Source organism: Kwoniella mangroviensis, chromosome 2 (assembly GCF_000507465.2).
Source record: "Kwoniella mangroviensis CBS 8507 chromosome 2, whole genome shotgun sequence".
NCBI classification, from domain to species: Eukaryota; Fungi; Basidiomycota; class Tremellomycetes; order Tremellales; family Cryptococcaceae; genus Kwoniella; species Kwoniella mangrovensis.
In genome coordinates this window covers 2374416-2399877 of record NC_088828.1, presented here as the reverse complement: position 1 = coordinate 2399877, position 25462 = coordinate 2374416, and the positions used below count along the sequence as shown (strand labels likewise).

The 25462-nt window shown below is 44.9% G+C and overlaps 8 protein-coding genes across 8 annotated transcripts; 3 read left to right on the top strand and 5 right to left on the bottom strand.

Annotated features, from left to right (window-relative positions):
• Window positions 1-1025: 1025 nt before the first annotated feature.
• Window positions 1026-8024, top strand: I203_107763 (uncharacterized protein; the record flags this gene model as incomplete). The annotated part of the gene is made up of 8 exons (XM_019151464.1): window positions 1026-1113; window positions 1186-2675; window positions 2735-3984; window positions 4038-4123; window positions 4185-6622; window positions 6712-7412; window positions 7500-7843; window positions 7927-8024. 8 exons carry the CDS (start codon window positions 1026-1028, stop codon window positions 8022-8024), a joined length of 6495 nt encoding a protein of 2164 aa, XP_018999268.1.
• A 574-nt stretch (window positions 8025-8598) lies between these two features.
• Window positions 8599-9474, top strand: I203_107762 (uncharacterized protein; the record flags this gene model as incomplete). The annotated part of the gene is made up of 3 exons (XM_019151463.1): window positions 8599-9015; window positions 9132-9347; window positions 9427-9474. 3 exons carry the CDS (start codon window positions 8599-8601, stop codon window positions 9472-9474), a joined length of 681 nt encoding a protein of 226 aa, XP_018999267.1.
• Window positions 9475-9905: 431 nt separating this feature from the next.
• Window positions 9906-11027, bottom strand: I203_107761 (uncharacterized protein; the record flags this gene model as incomplete). The annotated part of the gene is made up of 1 exon (XM_019151462.2): window positions 9906-11027. The coding sequence occupies one exon, from the start codon at window positions 11025-11027 to the stop codon at window positions 9906-9908; it is 1122 nt and encodes a 373-aa protein (XP_018999266.2).
• Window positions 11028-12172: 1145 nt separating this feature from the next.
• I203_107760 (uncharacterized protein) lies at window positions 12173-13234 on the bottom strand (the record flags this gene model as incomplete). Its single annotated transcript, XM_019151461.1, has 1 exon — window positions 12173-13234. One exon carries the CDS (start codon window positions 13232-13234, stop codon window positions 12173-12175), a length of 1062 nt encoding a protein of 353 aa, XP_018999265.1.
• Window positions 13235-13839: 605 nt separating this feature from the next.
• I203_107759 (uncharacterized protein) lies at window positions 13840-16364 on the bottom strand (the record flags this gene model as incomplete). Its single annotated transcript, XM_019151460.1, has 3 exons — window positions 13840-14987; window positions 15056-15352; window positions 15419-16364. 3 exons carry the CDS (start codon window positions 16362-16364, stop codon window positions 13840-13842), a joined length of 2391 nt encoding a protein of 796 aa, XP_018999264.1.
• A 637-nt stretch (window positions 16365-17001) lies between these two features.
• I203_107758 (NADPH-dependent diflavin oxidoreductase 1) lies at window positions 17002-19542 on the bottom strand (the record flags this gene model as incomplete). Its single annotated transcript, XM_065518249.1, has 9 exons — window positions 17002-17149; window positions 17236-17446; window positions 17522-17668; window positions 17727-17835; window positions 17892-18041; window positions 18160-18335; window positions 18426-18559; window positions 18659-19057; window positions 19142-19542. The coding sequence occupies 9 exons, from the start codon at window positions 19540-19542 to the stop codon at window positions 17002-17004; spliced, it is 1875 nt and encodes a 624-aa protein (XP_065372979.1).
• A 501-nt stretch (window positions 19543-20043) lies between these two features.
• On the top strand, window positions 20044-22492 carry I203_107757 (uncharacterized protein; the record flags this gene model as incomplete). Its single annotated transcript, XM_019151458.2, has 16 exons — window positions 20044-20105; window positions 20173-20199; window positions 20256-20426; window positions 20518-20634; window positions 20703-20812; window positions 20889-20982; window positions 21048-21084; window positions 21146-21317; window positions 21388-21398; window positions 21466-21536; window positions 21590-21640; window positions 21703-22002; window positions 22061-22113; window positions 22180-22237; window positions 22302-22370; window positions 22459-22492. 16 exons carry the CDS (start codon window positions 20044-20046, stop codon window positions 22490-22492), a joined length of 1437 nt encoding a protein of 478 aa, XP_018999262.2.
• Window positions 22493-22690: 198 nt separating this feature from the next.
• Window positions 22691-24853, bottom strand: I203_107756 (uncharacterized protein; the record flags this gene model as incomplete). Its single annotated transcript, XM_019151457.1, has 1 exon — window positions 22691-24853. The coding sequence occupies one exon, from the start codon at window positions 24851-24853 to the stop codon at window positions 22691-22693; it is 2163 nt and encodes a 720-aa protein (XP_018999261.1).
• Between the last annotated feature and the right edge of the window lie 609 nt (window positions 24854-25462).

Here is a 25462-nt window from a genome sequence, read left to right as displayed (position 1 = left end):
AAAGGGTTAGGTGGGTATAGTCTGCGTCGGTTGGTCTGATGGTGACGATAATCCGTGAAAAGTCAGCATAGGGCTGGATATAATCCACCGGCGGCTTCTAGATATAGACGAGGAAGACGCTCAACTCACGATGAGAGTATTTTCAGTCTATAGATGATATCTTATCCCAATCTTACACGTTGTAGGAGGGGATAATCTTCTGACCTTGTCGATTGTCCGATACGACCCAGCGGCGGGTTTGTTTTGATTATGAGATGATCTCTTTTGCTGTGGTGGGTTCACTCCTTTCTCCCCAGCTGACACGACATGGGTGACGATGTCTAATTGTTAAGTGGTGAACTATGAGATATATGATGGTCGTAGTGATACAGTGATAGTGAATGAGATTGAGTAAAAAGTACGAGTACGAACAGGAATAGGAGGAATACGAGTAGGAATAGAAAACACACATACACACACTCATATATGTACACACACACTTTTGGTTTGAATTTTCCCAGTTTATTTCAGTTTATTCCAAGTTTTCCACCTTCCCTACCACTTTACACTTTACCCTCTCGCTTTGTTCCCTGGTTTTCACTCAATTTCCCTAAAAATCCATGGAACTCTGAAAATTTCAGTATCAAGTGGCAAATGTCCCAGGTGGCATACTACTCACATAATTACCCGATTGGGCAGATCTCAAAAAGTGCCACATCACTCAGCGTCGAATCTGAAAATCCCACTGGAACCCAGCACAACGCGAACATCGACCGAGAGAGGACATGTTCTATCATCGTCCTACTGGACCACCACATCATCTCCACCAAAACACACATCATACTTCTCTTACTCCTTCACGCACCTCGTCTCAAGGTGCTCAGTCCGATAGTAGACTTGCAGAAGAAGAAGGGGAAGCTGTGGAAAAATCATATACCCCGTATTTGAACAGTCTTCTTTCCGGTTCGGGTTCTTCGATCATTCTTCATCATCTCTTCTCTTCTTTTCTTTCTTCTTTTCTGTAAAATCGTCGTCAATCAGCCATCATGTCAGGAAACAAGAGAGGTGCGGCCGGTGGGAGGGATTTGTCAGAGTTCAACTATGGTAACATGAGTAGCCTGGTGGTGAATCAGGGTGAGTAGCTTGTTTCCGGAGGTGGCGAGGTGAAGTTTGACATGCATCGCTGATGATTCTGTCTGTCGACAGATCGATCTGTACTTCGATCTGACGAACCCACCGGTGTCGCCGAGTCACTCGTTGGACGAATCAACCCCAAGGAGATGGGATCGAGGGTAGTGAGGGAAGCACCAAAAGACCTGGAGAAGAAAAAGGCCAAATCGAAGTTGACATCCGCAGAAGAAGTTGAAAAATCCATACGTCGTGCGCAGGAGAAATCAACTGCTCGATTTGGTGCGGCGGACGTACTGGAAAGTGTTGCTCAGATGGAAGGATTGAGGTATAAACCTCGTACAGCTGAGACTCGAGAAGTATATGAGTTGTTGCTTGGTTTAATACATCAGATTTTGGGTGATCAAACTCAAGAAGTTGTTAGATCAGCTGCGGATACTGTATTGGAGAATCTCAAGGATGAAGATTTAAAAGAATTCGATAAGAAGAAAGAAGTCGAATCTGTCTTGGGACAATTATCTGAGAGTACATGGAGTCAGTTGGTGAATCTTAGTAAGAAAGTAACGGATTACGGTGAAGAGGAAGAAGGTGGGCAACAGACTGATGATAGACAACAAGCGGTCGACCAAGAAGGTGTAGCAGTTTTGTTCGAAGATGACGATGAAGATGATGAGGATGAAGGATTCGAAGTGAAAGGACGTGATTCGGAAGACGAAGATGAAGAGGACGAGGAAGATGAAGAGGAGGGATCAGATGAAGAAGAAGGTGGTGAACCTATGGATGAAGATGATGCTCTGGTCTTAGGGAAAGAGACAAAAGCAGCTAAATCGAAATCGGATAAAGTCTCACCTCATGAAGTGGATGCTTTCTGGCTTCAACGTCTCATCTCAACCTCTTATCCCGATCCCGTCCAATCATCCGATTTCACTTCGAAAGCTTTAGAATACCTAGGATCGGAAATGGAACTTCGTGATCTCGAAAACTCCCTCGCCGAAATGTTCGGTTATGAAAACTTCGATTTGGTCGCTACCCTCACCAAGAACCGAGAAGTCATCGTATGGTGCACAAAACTTGCTAGAAGTAGTGATGATGAGAGACATGACGTCGAAGTCGCCATGCGTGAAAAAGGTGTCGGATATATCTTGAGAGAATTGAGAGGTGGAAAGAAAGCTGAAACAGCAACCGGAGTTTTAGAACAAGTTCCCAGTGTACCTACGAAAGCTACCCTCGCTCCCGGCTCTGTAGCTCAACCTCGACGTGTGATCGATATCGACTCGCTCATCTTCACGGAAGGTGCTCATCTCATGTCTAGGAAGAAGGTCAAGCTTCCCGAAGGATCGTTCAAGAGGCAGATGAAGGGATATGAGGAGATTCACGTACCAGAACCCAAGAAGAGGGAGATACAGGAAGGAGAATTGGTTTCGATCGATAAAATGCCTCATTGGACTCACCCTGTATGGGCCAGTGTGAACACCACTAGACTCAACACTATTCAGAGTAAAGTATTCCCTATAGCTTTTGGTACCAATGAACCGATGTTGATTTGTGCGCCCACTGGTGCTGGTAAGGTGAGTTATGCGGATCTTCTTCTCATGCCTATTAGAGTCGGGCTGATACCGTTGAATAGACCAACTGTGCTGCTCTCACTATGCTACGATGTATTGAACAATTCCGAGACCCCGAGACTGGTTACATCGACCGAGATTCGTTCAAGATCATCTACGTTTCCCCCATGAAAGCCTTGGTGCAAGAGCAAGTTTCAGCGTTCAACAAACGATTCTCAGCGCTTGATATTCGAGTGGCCGAGTTGACTGGTGATAGTCAGTTGACCAAACAACAGATTTCAGAAACCCAAATCATCGTCACCACTCCCGAGAAATGGGATGTCATCACTCGTAAATCGACTGATACATCTTATACCAACCTGGTCCGACTGATCATCGTCGATGAGATCCATTTACTACATGATGATCGAGGACCAGTTCTCGAATCGATCTTATCTCGTACGATCAGGAAGATGGATCAGACGCATGACGATGTTCGAGTCGTTGGTCTATCAGCCACTTTACCGAACTACAAAGATGTTGCTGCCTTCCTTCGAGTCGATCCCAAAAAAGGATTATTCTTCTTCGATGCCGCCTACAGACCTGTAGGGTTGAAACAGCAATTTATCGGTGTGACGGAGAAGAAAGCCATCAAGAGATTTCAAGTGATGAACGAAGTCTGTTACGAGAAATGTCTCAACTACGCTGGTAAATCCCAAACTTTAGTCTTCGTCCATTCGAGAAAAGAAACTGCCAAAACTGCCAAGTTCCTCAAAGAAGCGGCCATGGAGAAAGAAACTCTCACTCAATTCATCAATCCCGAGGGATCTTCCAGAGAAGTTTTATTGGCTGAAGCTGCCCAGTGTAAGAATCCCGATCTGAAGGAATTATTACCTTTTGGATTCGGTATACATCATGCGGGTATGTCAAGAGAAGATAGATTGGTGGTAGAGGAATTATTCGCTGCTGGACATATTCAAGTTCTGTGCTGTACCGCTACTTTAGCTTGGGGTGTCAACTTGCCTGCTCATACGGTAATCATCAAGGGAACTCAGATATATAATCCAGAGAAGGGTAAATGGTGTGAGCTGTCTCCTCAAGATGTTCTACAAATGCTCGGAAGAGCCGGTAGACCTCAGTTCGATACTTTCGGTGAAGGTATCATCATCACGAATCACGGTGAATTGCAATATTACACTAGTTTGATGAATCAGCAATTACCGATTGAAAGTCAGTTCGTAGCCAAGATGGTTGATAACCTCAATGCGGAGATTGTATTGGGTACAGTCAGAAATAGAGATGAAGGTGTTCAGTGGCTGGGTTATACTTACCTGTAAGCTGGTCCGTCACCGCTTGCTGGCAACTAAAGCTGATCGTTTCGCCCAGATACGTCCGAATGCTGGGTTCCCCCGCTCTTTACAATGTCGGAGCAGACTACATGGAAGGCGATGCAGCGTTGGTACAGAAACGAGGTGAGCAGATTTCCTGAAACCTGATTTCATCAGCATTGCATCAGCTAATGTGTTGTATCAGCCGATTTGATTCACTCTGCTGCTGTACTCCTCGAAAAGGGTGGTTTGATCAAATACGACAGAACCACTGGAGTCTTCCACAGCACAGATCTTGGTCGAATCGCCTCTCACTACTACGTCGCATATACATCGATGTCAGTGTACAACAAACACCTCAAACCTAATCTCACGGCCATCGACTTGTTCCGAGTGTTTGCCTTATCCAACGAATTCAAGCTCATCCCTGTACGACAAGAAGAGAAACTTGAACTTGCCAAACTCATCGAACGTGTCCCTATCCCCGTCAAAGAAGGTGTCGATGAACCAGTGGCCAAGATCAACGTCCTCCTACAAGCTTACATCTCTCAGCTCAAATTGGGCGGATTCGACATCGTCACTGATATGGTGTTCATCCAACAATCTGCTGGACGTATCATTCGAGCAATGTTCGAAATTTGTCTTAAGAAAGGTTGGTCAGCACCTATGCGAGCTGCTCTAGATCTATGTAAGATGATAGAAAGACGAATGTGGAAATCCATGTCTCCCCTTCGACAATTCCCTCGAATTCGACAGGAGATCATCACCAAAGCTGAACGAAAGGAATTCCCATGGCACAGATATTTCGATCTTGACGCTGCTGAATTAGGTGAACTTTTAGGTTTACCTAAATCAGGTCAATTCATCGAATCTCTCGTCCACAAGTTCCCTCGGTTGGATCTTCAAGCTCATGTTTTACCTCTGACTCGATCGCTGCTCAAGATCAATGTCACTATCACACCTGATTTCGTATGGGATCATGATATCCATGGATCAACCCAGGCGTTCTGGATCTTAGTTGAAGATGTTGATGGTGAACGGATCTTGTTCCATGATCAATTCGTTCTCAGAGAAAGATTCGCTCAAGATGAACATTACGTTACGATCACCGTACCGATCTCTGAACCTGTCCCACCTAATTATTACCTCTCGGTCATTTCTGATAGATGGCTTCAATCGGAAACTCGACTTCCCATCTCATTCCAGCATCTGATTCGACCAGAACCTTTCCCAGCTCATACCGCTCTTCTCGACCTCCAACCTCTTCCCGTCTCCGCATTACACAACAAAGCCTTCGAAAGCTTATACTCTTTCGATCACTTCAACAAGATCCAAACCCAGGTATTCCAAGCTTTGTTCACCACTGATGATAACGTCTTCATTGGTGCACCAACGGGGTCAGGTAAAACCATCTGCGCGGAATTCGCTTTACTACGATTATGGACTAAGCGTGATTCACCTAGAGCAGTGTGTATCGAGCCGTATCAGGAGATGGTGGATATGCGAGTTGCCGAATGGTCCGAGAAGTTCTCAGCGTTGGAGAAGGAAGTCGTAGCCTTGACTGGAGAATCCACCGCTGATCTGGCTTTATTGCGAAAGGCAGACATAGTAGTCTGTACCCCATCGCAATGGGACTTGTTATCACGACGATGGAAGACCCGAAAGGATGTGCAGAATATTGGATTACTCATTGCCGATGAACTTCAATTGATCGGTGGTGACGTTGGATCGACCTATGAAGTAATTGTATCTCGAACTCGATATGTCTCCCAACAAACCGGCATACCCACCCGAATCGTCGCTTGCAGTGTTTCCCTATCGAATGCAAGGGATCTGGGAGATTGGATCGGAGCTAATTCCCAAACGATATTTAACTTTTCTCCTTCGGCCCGACCGTTACCTTTGGAAGTACATATCCAGTCATTCAACGTACCTCATTTCCCATCATTAATGCTTGCCATGGCCAAACCTGCTTACCTGGCCATGGTCGAACACTCCAAGAACAAGCCTACGATATGCTTTGTCTCATCCAGAAAACAATGCAAATTGACTGCGAACGATATCATGACCTACTGTCTTGCCGACGAAGACGAAACTAGATTCCTCAATGTTGAACAGAGCGATCTAGAGCCTCACTTGGAACGATTAGATGATAAGGATTTGGCGGAAACGCTGAAATATGGTATAGGATATTATCACGAGGCATTGGGTAAGATCGATAAGAGGATCGTCACGGCGTTGTTTGAGGAAGGTGCTATCAAGGTTCTGGTCGCTTCGAAAGATACCGCATGGTCATTACCAGTTACATCCTATATGGTCATCGTTATGGGGGTTCAATCGTTCGACGGACAAGAACATCGATATGTCGATTACGCCATTGCCGATGTTCTCCAAATGCTCGGTCGAGCTTGTAGACCTTCCATCGACAGTTCATCAAAATGTATCTTGATGATGCAACAGACCCGAAAAGATTTCTTCAAGAAATTCCTCGAAGAGGCTCTACCCGTCGAATCTTCCCTCCCCAGCTATCTCCACGATCACTTCAATGCTGAGATCGTCGCCAAGACAATTGAGAATAAGCAGGATGCGGTTGATTGGTGTACCTGGACTTGGTTCTATAGGAGATTGATGCAGAATCCTGGGGTGAGTGATCCGCGCTGTCCCGACTGATTGTTCACTGCTTGAAAGGGTAGTATATTCTGGATATATGCTGATGTGTTTGTCTTCTTCAGTTCTACAATCTCCAAGCTACAACGCCAACTCACGTTGCAGACTACTTGTCCGAATTGGTGGAAACCACTCTCAACGACCTGGTCGCTTCCGACTGTATCATCATCCAAGATGAGATGGACACCCTACCAAACAATTTGGGTATGATCGCATCGTTCTACTACATCTCCTACGTCACTGTCGAAACCTTCTCCGCATCCATCAAGGAAACTACCAAACTCAAGGGATTGTTGGAGATCGTTTCTTCCGCTCATGAATTCGAGAGTATCCCGATTAGGCATCATGAAGATGTCTTACTCCAGAGGATATACGATAGGGTACCAGTCAAAGTCGCCAAGGCAGATTACAACTCGCCATACTTCAAGACATACCTCTTACTTCAAGCTCATTTCAGTCGAATGACCTTACCACCTGATCTGGTCATTGATCAAGCGACGATCCTAGGTAAAATCACTGGATTGTTGAGTGCATGTGTGGATGTGATGTCTTCGAAGAGTTACCTCAACTGCCTCGGAGCGATGGACCTGTCCCAAATGTGTGTTCAAGCTATTTGGGATAGGGATTCACCTCTCAAACAAGTCCCATACTTCGATCAAGATGTTTTGACAAGGTTCAAGCGAAAAGGTTTGGACTCGGTATACGATATTATGGAACTGGAGGATGATGAGAGGAATGATCTTTTGAGAATGAACGATAGGCAACTGTGAGTGGATTTTCTCGTTTCTTGCATATCTTCTGAGACCAATTTTAGATGAGGATTATTGCTAATGTCATGCTTTCGATCCAATAGCGCAAGAGTAGCCAAATTCGTCAACTCATACCCTAACATCGAAGTTTCATACTCTGTTGAAGATTCCGATTCACTCACTTCCAGCGATTCGATCGTACTTAACGTGACGTTAGATAGAGAGGCAGACGAAGATGAAGATGAAAGTGGACAAATTGCCGATGCGCCCTTGTTCCCACATAAGAAGATGGTCTCGTGGTGGATCGTACTCGGTGATGATAAAACCAAGCAGCTCTATGCGATCAAGAAAGTGACAGTCAAGAGTAAACTCAATACGAAATTGGAGTTTACGCTGGGTCAGGGTGAATGGGATCTCAAATTGTATTTGATCTGCGATTCTTATAGTGGTAAGTTTCTATACTCTTGTTTCTCTTTCTTTGGTAGGAAATATGCTGATCATCAATGGTGTTTGATTTTTGTGAATACTTAGGCGCAGATCAAGATTTCGATTTGGAAACGCTCAAAGTGGCGGAAGGTGAGGATTCGTCAGAGGAGGAAGATTCAGATGAAGAGATGGATCAAGATTAAAATTAAGATGAAGATTAGATGTATCGGGAGTTTACATCGCAAATAGAAAGAGTTTGAAAAAGTGTATCTGTTACAATATGCATATTCTCCATTGATCGATAGTGTATTGCACATTCCTCGAAATCAGATTCATTCAATCTGTGCTACATAAGTAAGGGAAAATGATATCTTCCATATGTTACAGAAGATGAAACAAGCTGTCCATTGCTGGATCAGCTTGACGCCCTATCAATCTATGAAAGGATGGTTGTCCCTTTCATAATCAGCCATATCGATGCGTACAAAGGACAAGCTCGATTTCCAGAAAGCAAAATCCATGTGCAAAGTAAATGGTCAGTGGCTGAGGGAGGTATAAGAGAGACACAGATTCGAGACTCTTGTACTGTGTCTGGAAGCTAAATCTATACCTCGCTCTCAAGTAAATAGTATTCAACCTAATTTAAAGTATAACAAGTATAGTGTAAACTAGATACAGTATTTTCGTATAACATATAATCAGTTCGGACTTTTACTCTATCTTCCTCCCTTATTATAGAAAAATCGCTCTGACATCATTAAAGTACAGTACACAAAGATGTTTACCAATTCATTCCAGACCATCTTTCTATCAGCTCCTCTAGCTCTTAGTATCACTTCTACTTCCGCTTCACCAATCCTGGAAGGAAGAGACGACGTCGACACCTCAATCCAATCGCAAGTGTGGTTACCTGCTTACACGAGGATAGTCAATCGACCGGGTCTACCGGGTCTTCCTGAAGGTGGATGGGGACCTTGTTACATCCATGAAGCATTCACAAGATCCCAATTGGAAAATACCCTACAGGATGATGGGAGCAATACGACCACCAAGACCGATTCAGATGGATGGAATAGACGGAAGATGTTTTGGTACATTTACAAAAATACCGGCACCTTGCAATCCAAACCTTTGATCCAAGGTGGTCAGCCAATAAATCCTTTGGGAGATGAAGATATCTTGTATAATATAACTGTGAGTTTTGCAGAATATAACCGCCAACTCGTTTCACATCTTACCTTGTTTGGTGGACGATCACGAACTGGAAGGGTGTGATCATAGACGTGGGCTTACAGTATACTGTACTGTAGTGCTATGATTCCGTCCATAAAAGCGCTGTCAACGGGACATTTTTCGATCAACAACTTGACTTGTCAGCTTCGACCATTGTCAGGCCACATGGGTATACCTCATGGGAAAACTTAAAGGGGAAAGCGGCGTTTTACTGCCCTGAAGGTGAGTGTATCCACGAAGACTGTAAGGGATTACCCGTACCTACTTGGAATCAATCCACATATGATAAACAAGTGAGTAGAAACATAAAACTCTTGCATCATCAGTGGTTGGCACAGCGAGTACAGTCGCTGACTTATCGCTGATTATCAGAACGGAACAAACAATGCGATAGAACTCCTATCTAGCAGGATTAGCTGAGGAAAGGAGCACTATCCTTTCGACCATTAGATTCACATTGATCAATGATTCCCATATTTCATATACCACTTCGATGACTAGATACTGCTATATACCATCTCATGCCCGCCCTGCGTGTAGTCCACCACTAAATCATCGGTATTTCCAATGGATGTGGCACCTCTGGGGACTGAGCTGTAAAATACAACCCACGACCTTTCGCTTCAGTCGTCTTCTGGAGAATGCTCGTCGACGCTGATAGGTTTACGACGGGGGTCAACTTGAGCCCACCATCGACCAATGTAATCGAGTTTTTGCGATGCGTATTCTTGATTTTGACGGACCATCTCAGAATGTTCCAGCTCTTTCGCTTTATTGTAAGGCGCTAATTTGTTCGACGACACATACCCGAAAGTATCCTTCAAATGTGTAGAGAAATTATTCCAGTGAATCTACAGAGGATCTTTCAAATTTGAGTAACCTTCGTCCTCCTTGAAATAATGACGACTTGGAAGTACATGTACGTCAAAGGTCTGGCTGTCGATACTTATCGAATTCACTATATCCTTCATCATTGTCGATACCAGCTTGTTCTCCCCGTCCCTCATCTTCTCAAACCCTGAAATAGCAATTTCCTTCCTTTGGGATTCATATTCACCTATACTATCCCATGTCAGCTCAGACTCGTCGAACCGGAAGGTTATCGGTTCGTGCGATTTTCGCAGTCGTCGCTGAGCGGACTCGCTCAGAGAATTGATGAATCCCTTCATATCCTGTTCTGCTTGATTATTTTTGTCTTGATGGATAGAAGGTACTATAGCAGCATCATATCCGGGCTTGAAAGTGTACTCTACAGTCAACTTGTCAGGGGAATCGGTCCTTCTGAAATCATCCTCAGACCATAAATCACCAACGATGATCCATACAGAAGGCTTCTGAATACTTGACACAGATCTAGTCAAAATTTCTTCTTTTTCCACATCATCAAGCCAGCCGTCATACGCTTTCAAAGCTCTGTGAGTCTCTGGAGGAAACTCTTCCCATGTTCTAACTTCAGTTTTGATATTTCGGCTGTCCGGATGACATTCGGCGAATCTATTAGCAACTTTTCTGACATATTGTTTGGCATCTTCTTTGATAATTGCTCCGATCCTCTCAAATTCACTTTTGGAAGAATCGATCCGTAAGTCGGTTTGCCACTTATTGATACTATTCAGATTTTTCTCTACACCTCTTCGTGTGTCTTCATCACAGCCTTCGAAAAGCTTAGGAATCTGATTTTCAGTTATGGACTTGGAGATGATTTCCCCAGACTCGTTCTCCATATCATTTATGATCTCTTCCCTCTCCTCCGAACTATCACCGATGTAGGAGTGGAATGTACGGATCCATGTGTCCATGTCGGGTGGTTGAATTAACCACTCGCCAGTCAGGAAAAATGGACGAGGTGGTAAATTGGCATCACATAAGAAATCATTCTCCAACACTACCTTGTCTTTTTCTTCCTCCTCGCTGTCCTTGGCATACGTTCGATTGGATATACTGTCCTTGACGTCGATGGTACCAGTAGACATGACGATTGATCTAGACAATATGAATTCGATCGGATTTCGGGTCCAATTATACTGTAGACAAAGATATTTCGCTATGTTTCTTGGTGGTGATTGAAACAATTACGAAAAAGAGGGATGCACAGATTATGTTCACTCGGCAATGATGTCACTTCTGTCATATCGTGTAACTCACCAATGAGCACGCATTGCATACATTCCCAACGTTCTTTCTTCCTTTGTTTGACAGCCTTCGGAACTATGGTTTGAGATGCAGCACGTTGCTCATCCGTTCTCCCATTCGCTCTGTATCATAGTCATGAATGCCAAGACACGACGCCTGGATTCTGCCTTCCTTTCTTCGATCCCTATTGGGAAAAGATGATTCTTCTCGATCTTTCTGTTATGTCATGGGAGAGTCTGGACCCGGGTTACAGTATTCCCTTTTCCTCCATGGGTGTGCCACCCCAGGATTCGAACTTATGTCCAGAGCACCTGCAGTCGATGATTGGTACAAGCTTGATATAGTACATCAAAATAGCATTGGAGTAGTAATGGTTGGGAAACCACCTGCGGCGGATTGAATCAGGTCACAGTATGTATAGTGAAGAGATGCAACACATCTCCGTCATCCGGGTCAAAGTGGCAATAACAGTCATTGAGGCCAATGAAGGGAAGGGTATCAGAGGAGGAAACCTTTCATCTTTCTTCGCTACAGTGCTCTGCACAGCAGAAATGAATCCACATCAAGATTTTAGGTGAGAATAATGGACTTTACTATCTATTCGTGCGAGTATGCTTTGCTCGGTCGATCAATCGTCCCCGTCCACCACCTTGGTTGGGATTGTTCTCTGCTTATAATCCACAGTAAAGCTTCGTGTTCGACTCCCAGGCTTGTCACTTGGTTCCTTACTCAGTGACCTCAAACATTCAAACGTATCTTCGTCCATCTTCGGTACTTGACTTTCCCTCGCATGAGGTAATGGGGCTAGCTGATCAGTCAGTATATTATTATTGGTCAACGTGTTGAAATATTCTGCCCAATTGATTACTCCCAATTTTCTAGCAGTATCAGGAACGATCGAGCTCAATTCGGTTCCACTCATAGATACGATCGATATGTCCTTTTGGGATTCAGGAAACGACCTTCTTGCTTTGAGTATCGATCCTCAGGAGATGAGATTCAATCTGCCTTCCCGTTGTTCATTCATATCGAGGAAATATGATGAGCCATACCGAGAATCAATCGCAAATTTCTCTGATCCATATGTTTTCCATTCATTCAAAGTTGTTTTGAGTTCATTCATGAATAGATCCAGTTGGTCTTTGTCATTATCTTGAGCACATCCAGAGTTAGTCGTGGTATTGTTATCTGCAGGGAAAGACTTTGGATCAGTACGACAAACTGTGATTGATCCCTTTGCACCTTTTGCTAGCCGCGTTCTCTGACCTTTCCTGGCTTTAGGTCCTGGCATACTACCATCCGTCACGTACGAAACAATCACAAGGGAAGGTGGTCCCTGCAAGATTCCCTCCTCTTCTGAGCCGAAGTAGGACCAAGGAAACAACTTTATTCGATTGAAAAGTCTAGATAAACACGGTTGATCCTGATCAGATGGCTGTCTTTCATGATTTATCGCTCCCGTTCTTCCTTCTTCCTCTTCGACTTGCTTTTGGGTCTGGGCTTTGAGCTCATGGACAGTTTGGCAGAACTGAGATACAGATTGATAATGAGCACTTCTTTCATATTTGGGTAATCGATGTTTGCCCCTTCTCCAAAACTCATGATGTCCACTTTCGTCCAGTAGCCCTAAGAAAGTTTCTTCTCCATATTTATCATTTACCTCATCATGTATTTGTTTGAGAAACATGTAAAATTCTCGCATCCCTTCACTTGTGGCATTCTTGTATTCTTCAACTGTCGAATCGATGTTCAACTTTGAGATGGGAATATACCATGGCTGCTTTAGTCTATTGGAACCCTGTAAGGTATCATCAATCCTCTTTTGAAAATCCGATGCTATCTTCTTAAGCTGAATCAAAGTTTCATGTGTGTGGCGAGTTACTTCCCTTGGACGACCGACAGTCACGATCGATTGGTATGATGGGTAATGGACTGAGAACCCCTCTGCGGAAGATTTATCCGGTTGAGGGTGTCCTTCCTCAGAGCACCAGAAAGATACTGTGAGTGTTGGATCGGTGTATCGCGATGATAGTTCTTCTACGAACATCCCTTCCTGTCTTCAGTAAGCAAAGCAACTTTCCCGTACGTCCGTATGTAGTCAGTATGACAAGATAAATTTCAGAGTATTGTTTCCCACTAACGTCAGAACGGGTAAGTTCACAGTACATTATCTTCATATTTGTATCAGGGATGATTGTCTTCTTTTTGGTTTCAGGGCTGCAAAACTTATTACGAAGAACAAGAAGAAAGAGGTGGGAAGGCCAAGAGACATCCTTTGTACCGCTCAAACAAAGGCAGAGACTAGTGAAGCAGGCAACGAAATGAGATACAGTACATAATAGTGAATTTACCTTTGGAATCCCTTTGATGGGGCATCTCAGCACCGAGTCGAGACCTTTCCCACCGATACTATACTATACTATGCTATGCATGACAATTGCGTAGAATGGTTGACATTCGAGATTCTCTGGATAGAAGGATCGGTAATGAGTGATACAAAGTGGGGTGTACATGATGGGTAAAATTGAGTAATACACGTTTGACAGAATGAACCTATTCAAGAAAAAAAGCAAAAAGCAAAACCAAAAGACCTCACCAACGCAACGATAAGTCTAATGGAGGAGTCAGGTGATACACAACCAAGCGTCTACTCTAAAAAGGATCCTCATCCTCTCCCAACACGCCCATACTGATTACCTCACCTTCAGGATCAATCACCGTTGTCGTATTAGCCGCACCCCGTTCGACATATCCCTCAACAAGTTGGAATATATCAGAATGGGATTTACTTCTCGCTCGTGTACTGGGTGTTCCTCCGTTGGACCCGTTGGACATCGACATCGATCCCATCGTACTTTTCAACTTCCTTCTTATGGATGGTGTAGGCGAAGTGGGGTTGGAAGGTATACCGGTAGAATGTGCTGGGGAGACATGTAACGATGAAGAATAAGTGATGCCCCTCCTTCGTCTTCTTCTGTTCTCATCTGACGTAGTTGGCGTAGTCAGAGGTATAGATGATGGAGTGGGAATGGGTACATTGGTGATTGATCTTCGTAATCGAGGTAAAGTATGGGGTGCAGGTGCAGAGAATGTAGGGAAAGGTATACCGCTCAATTCCAATGCAGACGAGGACGAAGAAGGATCATCCATGGAAGGTAAGGGAGTCTGATTGTTGGGAGTAGGGGTGATAGATTCTGATTCACCTTGTCGTGAAGGTAACGAATCAATATCGACTGTAGGCCCATTGGTCTCACCCGAAGAGGATTCCCCAACATCCAATTTCAGAGCACTCTGTTTTGGAGTTTTCATTCTACTCAATCTATTATAATCTTCTACAGCATCTAATTCACTTTGCAGTACCTCGGTTTGGTTGGGTGGTAGACCGACATCGAGTTCTTCGCCACCTTTAGCTACAACTCTCGGTGAAGAGTCCATCTCATCCGAAACTTCTTTACCCAATTTACTCTCGTGTCTTCCTTCCTGTTCCTCTATCGCAGGTAGATTTTGACGCACCCATTTACCGACGTTGTTGATTGCTGCTGTGGTGGCGGGCAAGAAGGAAAACATTTGGAACACATGTACCATATCTTCGTACAATTCATGAGTGACATTTACACCAGCCAAAGTAGCTTTGTGTGCCAGGAGGGTAATTTCGTCTCGAAGGACTTCGGAATCGCCGGATTGAATAAGCATAGGTGGTAAGCCTTGAAAATCGCCAAAGAGAGGTGAAGCATAGGGGTGGGTTAGGTAGGTGGATATTCCTTTCGGGCCGAGATAACACCCTACGGGATTGAGGTGGTCTACAAAAGCGCAGATATCAGTCTTCTAGACCCAGAAATGACACACGAAAATAAAGCGGTTGACCCACCATCGGCCTCGGGTCGAGGAACCACATCCGTAGCAGCATTCTCATCCCAACTCCCACAACTCATCGTGAGATCCACCCATGGACTCATTAGGACCAATCCGGCTGGAAGCTTGTACCCTTCGTCTCTTAGGTACATGCACAGAGCGAGCGACAAGCCCCCTCCAGCCGAATCTCCAGCTATGATGATGTTCTCGGGTGGTATCGACAATGGAGGAGCGAGAAGACGAAGGTAGCCGTGGAGCACATCATGTAGGGGTAGAGGGAAGACATGCTCGGGTGCGAGGCGGTATGTAATTGCTGTAAGATTGCAAATATTAGTTACACACATAAGACTGAAGAGACAGCTGGTTCGGGTAGACTCACCAAATACCCTAGCGTTACAGCTCTTGCTGACACCGATAGTGATCAACCTATGCGTCGCAGCATTTCCCACATAATATGCCCCTCCATGAACATAGTATATCACCCTCTCAGCCACTTTATCCGAATCAGAATCCGTCGTAGGTGTGTTGTAGCTACTCGTCGAATCACTTCGATTGGTCTTGATGGGAGATATCGGTGGACTGGTGGTAGCAGTGGTAGTGGAAGAGGGTCTGATAGTAGAAGTTGGAGAAGATGTAGAGGAAGAGGTAGGATATGATTTTTCATTCATCAATATTTGATTTGATAAATGACTTGATCTTCCATTCCTTCTAGTGTTACTACTTGTTTTCCTTCTATTCCTCTGTCTTCTCTGAGCTTTTAGTGTTTTCCATACATCCGTTCCTACCACCCATTCACCCGATAATTCCCTCTGTCCATCTTCCTTCAGATCAAACTCCCTCAAAAAACCTCTAGCAATCTCATCACCTTTTCTCAAGGGGACTTTGAATGTAATTGGAGTGACGACGGCGTCTCCAGGGAGTGGGACGAGATACTGTAAAGAGATGAATCGTCTGATGAGGACTATATCTGCAAGGGAAGAATGATCGGCAATGTTTCGCATAAAAGAAGTTATAAATGTCATTCTGTATCCCCATGATTTCCTTTTGGGTCCGAATAAGAAATGACAAAGAAGGTTGAAGTAGACATGTAATCCTTTGGTCAAGATGAACCGGACGAATAACCACCATGTCGGTAATGTCCATAGTAAAGGGCTGGAAGAGGTTGCAGGAGGTAATCTCTGAGTGAGCGATGGGTCAACCCTCGACGAAGGTGGGAGAGGTGATGGAGAACGGAGAGGATGAGCGGTGGTGTAGTTTTGTAGGAGATGCTTGACTGGTAATGGTTGGGCACTGTTACCAGTGGTAGGTATCTGTGCGGTTGACATGTCGTCCGAGTACTATATGGTCGATGATGGTGTGGTTGAGGGGGCCATTGATGTGGTCTTCACCAGATGGGCTTACGTGTGTCGTCCTTCACTCGCTCCAGATTATATTCGTGTACACCGCTGGACTGGATCGATCGATGGCGATGCAATAGATACACTGCACACAGATACGCAGAGGATCCTGTCCGTGTTTTGACTGAGCTAATGATGAGTGATGAGGATGCAATTAAGATTGACCAGTCGCGTGTCTTGGATTTTAGCGTTTGGTGTTCCAAGTGTTGTTCTTCTTCACAATGTGGGGCATAAAGGGGGCACCTGGAAGGGGTCTCACAATGACGTTGTCTGGTCTCAGTTGCTTGAAGTCAAATATTGAGGTGATGATGGCGGCCAGTGAAGAGATGTTGTGCCGTGAGATGATGTGTGTGTAAACAAGACATTCCTACTGGACTACTTTACTACTCGACATAATTTCTGTTTTCGGCCCCGATGACAAAAGCGACGACATAATCGACGAGGTCACACGTGATGATGGGATTGACAGCCGCAGACGTGACAGCTGATAGAGTAAATGCATACAACACTGACGATCAAGAATCACATGGATATCTATTCGATACATGGGGCTCATGCACCACAATCACCAACTCTCCTCACCACCTCTTTTCTCCTCGAACATCCTCTCCACATATTCCTTGGCTTCCTCTTCAGTAAAATCACCCGCACCGTCTTTACTTATACACCAAGCCAACGCGTCTCTTACCTCCCTGGGCATCGCATTGGATGAGCTAATCATTCATGCAACACACGATGTCAACAATCAGCATACTCGTTCTGACGATAACCTATAGTCATTGCTGTTCGTGCGACTCACCCAGATATATACACATGTCCACCTTTTTCGACCAACCACTCTTGGACTTCCTCTTTATTCTCCTTGATCAGATGCTGCACGTACACCTTCTCCTCCTGATCTCTACTAGCAGCAATCTGGATGTTCACACCCATCTCACCGTATTTCTTCCATTCATCCGAGAAGTAGAAATCGGCGTATTCAGATCGACATCCGAAGTATAGTGCAGTATCTAAGGTTGAGGTGATCATTCAGATAATTAGTCGTTCAATTGCAATATCAAATGCTAGGAAGAACATCGACTCACTCTCAATTGCACCTTGTTTGAATCTAGTCTCGACAAAAGCCCTCATCGGAGCTACTCCCGTCCCTGGACCTACCAGTATGACGGGCGTATCAGGATTAGGAGGTAAGAAGAGTGTAGGAGGTGAGATGTGTATCGGTAATTTGATTCCTGCGCAAAATAACATGTCAGATAAATGTAATGTGACCAGGACGAGAGATTTACTCACCAACAGTCAACTGATCAAGCCATTGCGAACATAATCCCCTTCGTGGTACTTTCAAATTGGTCTTGTACTCCACTAGTGCGACCAGCAATTGGACTTTTCCAGGATGTGCCTGTTAGGTGAGGTTATCAGCCGTTGATGTCGCCTCAGATGTAGAAAGACACATACATCCCAAGAGCTAGCTATTGAAAATTGTCTTCGTCTGAGCGGTGGTAGGATTTCCAGTATGTGAGAAAGGGGTATTTTGGTATTTCTGAAGTCCGCCAGAGTCTCCACGATAGTTCGGGATGGTCTAGTCGCGTACGTATGTATTTCGTCCTGTGTTATGTGCAGTAGATGAGCAATCGGCAAGTCAGTCTGGGTCGAACAATTGTCGTTGCTGCAACGAGAGTGAAGGATAAGTGGGCAAAAGTGACTTCGTCGAAGCACGACTTACAGGATCATCAATAAACTCATCCAGCCTCTCCTGCTCCCTCTCATCAGGCGACAACCTCCGTAACCACTCGAAGAAGCTTTTCCGGGGTGAACAGCGGAGATCGAGATGATTTGTCAATAATGAACGCAGAGTGGTTGGTTTATCGGATGGTGGGAGATGCTGAGGTAGAGGTTGTTCTGTGATCCATCAACCGACGTTAGAATAGTCACATTACATCTACAGAGTGTCGTTCACAAAGGTCATTTATATATAGTGCATGCACTCACCTTCCAAAAGTGCTTCCACTTGCATCGGTTTATCCGCCTGAGATTCCAGATCCATCATTTCCAAAAATGTATTAACGTCCGCTTGGTCCGATTGAGGTTGGAGTGAACATATCGATCCTGGTAGATATGGCTCCCTGTAGTTTGAAGCAGATCAGCCGACCAAATCGTTCATACGCGAGATGGATTAAAGAAAATGAGTCATGTCTATCAGTCTGAACTCGGGTGTCACTCACGCATCCTCATCGTCAAACTCCAACTCGATCTCCCTCACATCCTGCCACCAATCCTCTTTGGTGACTCTTTCATTCTTCCTCATGGTCGCCCATACCCAATCATCAGGCTTGATCACTCCATTGCTCTCATGATGGAGTGCATCTTCCACTCTCGTAGGCGCTTCACAAGCAGTATGACCGTTGGGTATTGATGAGATCGATAATCCTTCTAAAGGTATATCCAATTCACTTTCCTTCTGTTTCCGTTTCGAATTAGACGAACTTGCAATGGACGTCAATGAATATATGGGCAGCGGTAGATCTGTCGACGATATCGGAGAGTAGTCTGGAGATACAGGAAGGTAAGGCAAGAAAGTATCGAGTGTCTGTTTTAGCCAAGGTATGAGAGCGTCTTCTATGCTGAAAAATCATATCAACCCCAACACACATGTTAGCTATTACTCTTGCCCAGTATAAGATGAGAGTAGATTGAAGTAGACTAACCCGTTTGGACTCCTCTCATCACCCCATCCATACTCTGCCAATCTGTTTGCTCCGAGCCCTTCCATCCTCCTAGCTAATATCTTTCCAGCATAACAGAACCTCTCATACGAACTATCCCCTAAACCAAACAACGTAAAATGCACATCTTCCAATATATCTTCAGGCAGATTCGACCTCAGTAGCGCCTTCCACAGACTCGTCATCGCCGGTGGAGGGTCCCCACGTCCGTGAGTGGAAGTGATAAGGATCAAGAGCGGGACATGTATGAGGGATGATATAGGGAAAGTATCCATCGATTGGACAGTGATTTTCCGACCTGCCGCTCTGAACGATCGGGAAACTCGCTCGGCTACATCCTGGGCGTTGCCTGTTTCGGATGCGTAGAGTATCAGAGGGATCATGGGAGGTGGGGTTGGCGGGTAGGACGACTGGGATAGTCGGCTCTATGAGGTGAAGACAGTTGGTGACGAAACAGACCGATGAAATAATATGGGATGATTTCTTGCAAGTGAACGCAAACTCGATGAAGCTGACCTCCACTTGCCCCCGGTGCTGAGATAACGGAATGGATTAGTTACACCGTAATGGAAATCTCATGACTCGCAAGGCATATCTGACTTCGGACTGCTTCTTTGAAGCGCATGCATGTCGCGATGAGTATTGATAGCAGGTCACTGGTGGGAGGGCAGAGTTATGATGCATGCATGCATGGTGTTGAGGCTGAGTGCTGAGGTATGAGGCAACAGGTGAAATCACCCTGAATTGCGAGGTGGTGTCCAAGTGAACGACATCAACGTGAATTCCATTCATTTCATTTCTTCGACAGAACAGACAATACTTGAACGCAGAGATTATATCTTGACTCCTCCCACATACGTGTAACTGGTCAGAGTCGTCTCGAGATGTCTGCGCCGGAGCTGTTCAAATTACCTTACGACCGAGTGTCACCCAAGGACAAGCAGAGGTAAGCGTATCTCGGCTCTTCATTGATAATGGTCAACTGATTTGCGATTATTATGTGATCTTGGTAGTTTTGCTTATACAACTCTGGTCAAGAGGTAAGTCCTCTCGTACTGTATTGCTATGCCGAGCTGACACCGATGATCAATCATAGATGGCCAGTGGTACTCACCAACGTGGTATCTGCGGTGTCCAACGTGAATCATGAGATATCCATGCAGTCCGACAATTCCAAAGAAGCTGAAGAAAAGTTGGAGGAAGGGAAAAGGATAATCAGTCAGATAAGTCAGATGAAATATGATATGGGACATAATGCAGCTTTGACGTGAGTAAAGTCTCCCATCCTCGGCTTGAACAAACGTACCGTGGCAACGTCCCCGCTGATGGAATGATATGGTATGCGTATCTTTGACTAGACCGATAGAGACCGATGGTGATATCAACAGAGAATGCTATAATGATGAGCTCAAGATTTATCCAGACTATGATAGGAGATGGAGTACGATGAATTGGCTATTCGCTGAATGTTATGTGTAAGTTTTATACCATACCACCTCTGTTGACCAGGTAACAGATTTCGACTGATGTGCTTCAAATATAGTTATCGAAGACTGAGAAGTTATTTCGCATCTACAGTCCATTGGAAAGACTATGATCCGTTCTTTGAACAGAAAGTCGAGACTTACAAATCGAGTTCGACAGCTATCGTCCGTGAGTTTAAACTTTCCTATGCTGTATGATATATTGAGGCTTATGATCGTTTACCTAATCGATTGATCTTGTGTAGACCTCGCCAAAGCAATGAACCCAGCTGTAGAGGAGAAAGAGGAATTGATCAAAAATTATGAAAAGCCCGGATCCGCCTTGGAGATCGCTTTCATGTGAGTTAAACCCAATTCTCTAAAAAAAGGAGTTCGTGGATAAGCTGAGAATTGTCTATGTATAGGGAGATGATTCAAGCGGACCTCTGGGGCAATGCAACTGTTAGCGTCTTCCCCAATATCAATCGTATGAAGAGTCTCGCTGATGAACTGCAACCTGTAGGACCTTTCCCTCCTTATCGATCTCAAATACGAAGACCTCCAGAAACTCCAAGCTGTAGGAGCCGCCGCACAAGAGGAACAAGCCAAATTCATATTGAGGAATGACCTGAGCAAAGCTTGGGATCATCTGAAAACTCTGAAAGGTGGAAGGGTCGATATCGTGCTGGATAACGGTAAGTCCATATTCGGTAGAAGACTGTCGCAGAAACAGCGATATTGATTGTCAGATGTTCCCTCTCGTAGCTGGTTTTGAGGTTGGTCCATACCAGTATGAGTAACTCCAAGACAAAGAACGGTGACTGACGTGCTTGAGTTGATTAGCTGTACACCGATTTGATATTAGCGGACTTTTTGGTATCCTGTACACCCTTTGTTGATCAGGTGATATTCCAGTGAGCCTTCTCTACTACCTAGCTCGGTGATAAAAGAAGCTGACGTTGTACAGTCCGAAAGCGATCCCCTGGTTTGTTTCTGACGTACTGCCGTACGACTTCACGTACGTACTAGCATCTCCTACCTTCCCCATTGTCCATTTAATGACAGAATGTCTGATTGTAGTTGGGCAATTGATTCTCTACTCGATACATCATTTTTCGCCTCTCACGCATCTACTCCCCTCAGCCCCGATGATCTAGCGTCTTTGTCAGCATTAGCTGCAAGGTGGAAGAGACATCTAAATTCAGGTCGATTCAAGTTATCCGTACCGGAGAACACCAAGTTGGGCAAAGCCACACCCTTAGGTAGATTTTGGACAACACAATATTCCTTCCAAGATCTTCCGGAAATCGCTCCTGGGACATTACAGGAATTGAGAAAGAGCGATTTGGTCATCTTCAAAGGTGATCTGAACTACAGGAAGTGAGTGTGGTCTGCATCAAAACCGGAAGCGAATCAAATGCTGATATTCCGATGACAGATTGGTAGGGGATGCTTGGTGGCCTACTACTACTCCTTTCGAGGTCGCGTTGGGTAAGAAGTCTTCCCTGCACTCCGATCCAATTTGTACGGTTTGCTGATGTATATCCCACTATTTAGGTCCATTGGCAGGAAAGATCACTTTATTGAGTTTGAGGACTAACAAAGCTGACACGATGTAAGTGTATCTTTTCATCATGTTTATCTATCACGATAGATACTGAGATGAGCGATCCGATCAGTGTCGGCTTGGAAGAAGGAATTGAGGAGAGATTGAACAAGGAAGCTCCTGATTGGAGAGTATCTGGCAAGTGAGTTGTATACTTCTTTGTGATGGTATCAAAGATGATCGTGGGGTTCATAAGCTCATGTGCGTGTGTCTCTACATTTTTCCTCTAGATACGCCGTGGTATCATTCTCAAAACGGCGATGAATGAACATTGCAAAAGCGGCATGACATAAATTAGAACTATAGAATTATGCATGTGCATTGAGTACACTGAACATGATGTATATGAACTAACTGATGCAAGGTACGAAATGTAAGATAGATTATCAATGTCCAACCCATACACGATGCAAATCCAAAACCAAAGTCGTCCAATATAGAATCCATCTTGAATGTCATTGCTCATTCCGATACGTCGCCTCGAGTGATTTTATTCAATAAGTCCCCATTGACACCTACTCTTGAGGGTGTCTTCTTCGGATTGAACACGTCTCTTGGTGAAGCAGGGGGAGAAGGGATCGGTCTATCTGTTCTAGGCGAAGGCCAAGGCGGGGGTGGTTTCCTCCTAGACGATGGGGTCCTGGTAGGTGTCTGATTCTGACTCTGAGCTAAGGTATCATCCAGATCTACCTTACTAGCCAATTGGTTGGGTGGAGTCGATGGTCGAGGAGAAGAAACAATATGATTGATCCTCGCATTCGCATTAGCCGTACTTGGTCGTCTTTTCCTTGTTGGAGTCGCATGGATATCCATTGGGAAATTGATAAATACCAATTTACCTGTGGGTTGATCTAACGATAGACTAAGATTGATTGAGCTTGCCGATAAGGGAGCTTGGGCATTAACACCATGAGTTGAAAGTTGAACGGGACTACTTCCAACTATATTATCTGATTTGGTTGAACTTTGTTTCTTTATCGTTACCTCCCATTTGATCTCTCCTTCTCCATCTTCATCGTCCCCCTCACGAAGTCTGTTGTCAATACAGTTAACAATTACTTCAAATCCTCCTCCGCTAGTACCGGTGCCAGGTACCAAAGAAGATTTCCTATTTCCACTTCGGGAAGGGGTATGATTCCCTCCTGTGAGTAATGATTTCCGACGGGGGTTCAACCCTATTTCACCATCTGATGATAATCCCTCTGTATCGCTGGAAAAAGATGGCCTCCTAGTTGTACTCTCCTTTTCGTTGTCTGTGGCGAGTTCGATTATCTTAGGTGAATCATCTAACGATCCTTGACGTTTTGGTATAGATATCGGTAGTATGGGAGAATCAGACGAAGCTTGATGACGAAGTACAGGAAAATTGGAAGGTGAAGAGGAAGGTGATTGATCCACAGAAAGCGGCGGACGATGTCTTATTGCTTTATTGGCTGATGAAGAAGAAGGGGTCGTCAGGGATGGTTTACGCGCTAGCCATTCTGCTGTTACTCTAGGTTTCTCCGAACCCCTTCTTGGTCTATTTAAACTAGGCGAAGGCGACTGATTGTGTGAGTCATGTGAAGATCCTCCAACAGCAGATAGAGCCTGCATCATACCTACACTAGGTGGAGTTTCAGGTCTATGCGAGGGCGTAGGGATTGAGGTCCGTTGATGTTGGTTACGCAATGCTCTAGGAGATTTAGGCATAGGTCTACGAGGAGGCGATAGCGCTGTAGGGTAGAAAGGCGTTTTGGCCGAATCGGGAGGCGTAGGTGGTCTTCTATTGTCATATACAGAAGAGTACTGTGTGGGTGATTGTGGTTGATCGTTGCCATTATTCATGATCTTACCGAATATGCCTACCCCACTTGTCGAACCCAATCCTCCATCTAAAACTTTGGGTAAAGAAGAAGACAAAGATCCGTTATCGGATTTGATTCCCAGCGCAGCTAAATTATTCGATATTGATAATTGATCCTCTTCCCTGTCTCTATCGATATTACCCGAAGGTATTATCACCACTGCCTGATCTTTCTCCCCTTCACTAGTTAATTTCCCGTTATACACAAATGCCGACCTCTTGGCTGATGTGGGCGAAGGCAACCCATAATTTATATATCTAGATGTATCAGATCCCCTCCTGGTGGTTGGATAAGTCGCGAATTTATCCCTTTCCCTGTCCTTCTCAATCGACTCTCTGTGGTTATTGTTGTTGTTATTATCAAAGAAGAATCCTCTGGGGGAAGAAGGAAATCCCCTGGGAGAAGAGGGTAATCGTCTAGGTGAAGTGGGCGGTTCCGAGGTATTGCTGGATACATTATTACTTGGCAAAGGGTCCGAATCTGCGAAAGTAGGAGTTTCGTTGGATTTGTTACTCAGACTAGCCTTTCGCCGCAGTAATCTAGATGGATGATATTTCGATGTGGGCGATTCTGCGACTGCCGGTAGGAAAGCAGGTGATGAGCTAGATGCGTTGACAGTGCTTGTAGAAGCGTTTGTAGAGCTCGATGTGAATGGATGAGTGAATTGTGGTTTGTCGGAGGAAGTTATGCTAGGTGGAGAAGTCAAGGTCTGACTGTTGGACGTGTCGGGAGGTAGAGGATCTTTGTCGTGGTTGGATCTCAGGAAGGGGAATGGGGGCATGCTGAAGATCCTGGTCTTGTCTTGACCATGAGAGCCTGCCTTCTGTTCGTTGGGTGCTGTTGAACGAGTTTGCGATTGCTCCGTCACTCAGGCGAGAAGGCAATATCCTACAGCAACTACCGCGACTTTCTTTTGATGCTTCTTCTACTTTGACACTGACTGGGATAGGAACCGGAATTGATGACGTCTGTCACCGCATCGGATTGTATTCAATTGAGAGTAGGTAATGTTCCCCCGAAGTTAATTTAGCTTACTACGGTAATACATGAACATCAACGCGTCTCATTTCTGCTCACAGCGCCGTCTTGAACATGAGCTTGACCTTATGTGAATAAAGCTCGAAACACGTCTCGTCTGCACGTCTTATGCTACCTGCCCTTGTACCAAACTTTATATCGAGGCACGACGATCATCCTACCACTTGTCTGACCTCCTTTGGGAAATTCACTAGTGCCACATGATTTAAGCCGATCATGAGAGCTTCAGCTTCTCATCGCATCATCAATCTTACCAAAGCAATCGATCACCAGCTGGTGGAGGGGAATACACTCACTCATGTGGCATACCTCAGCGGGAGAAAATAGGCTCGGAGGGTGTTAAGCAGGTGCA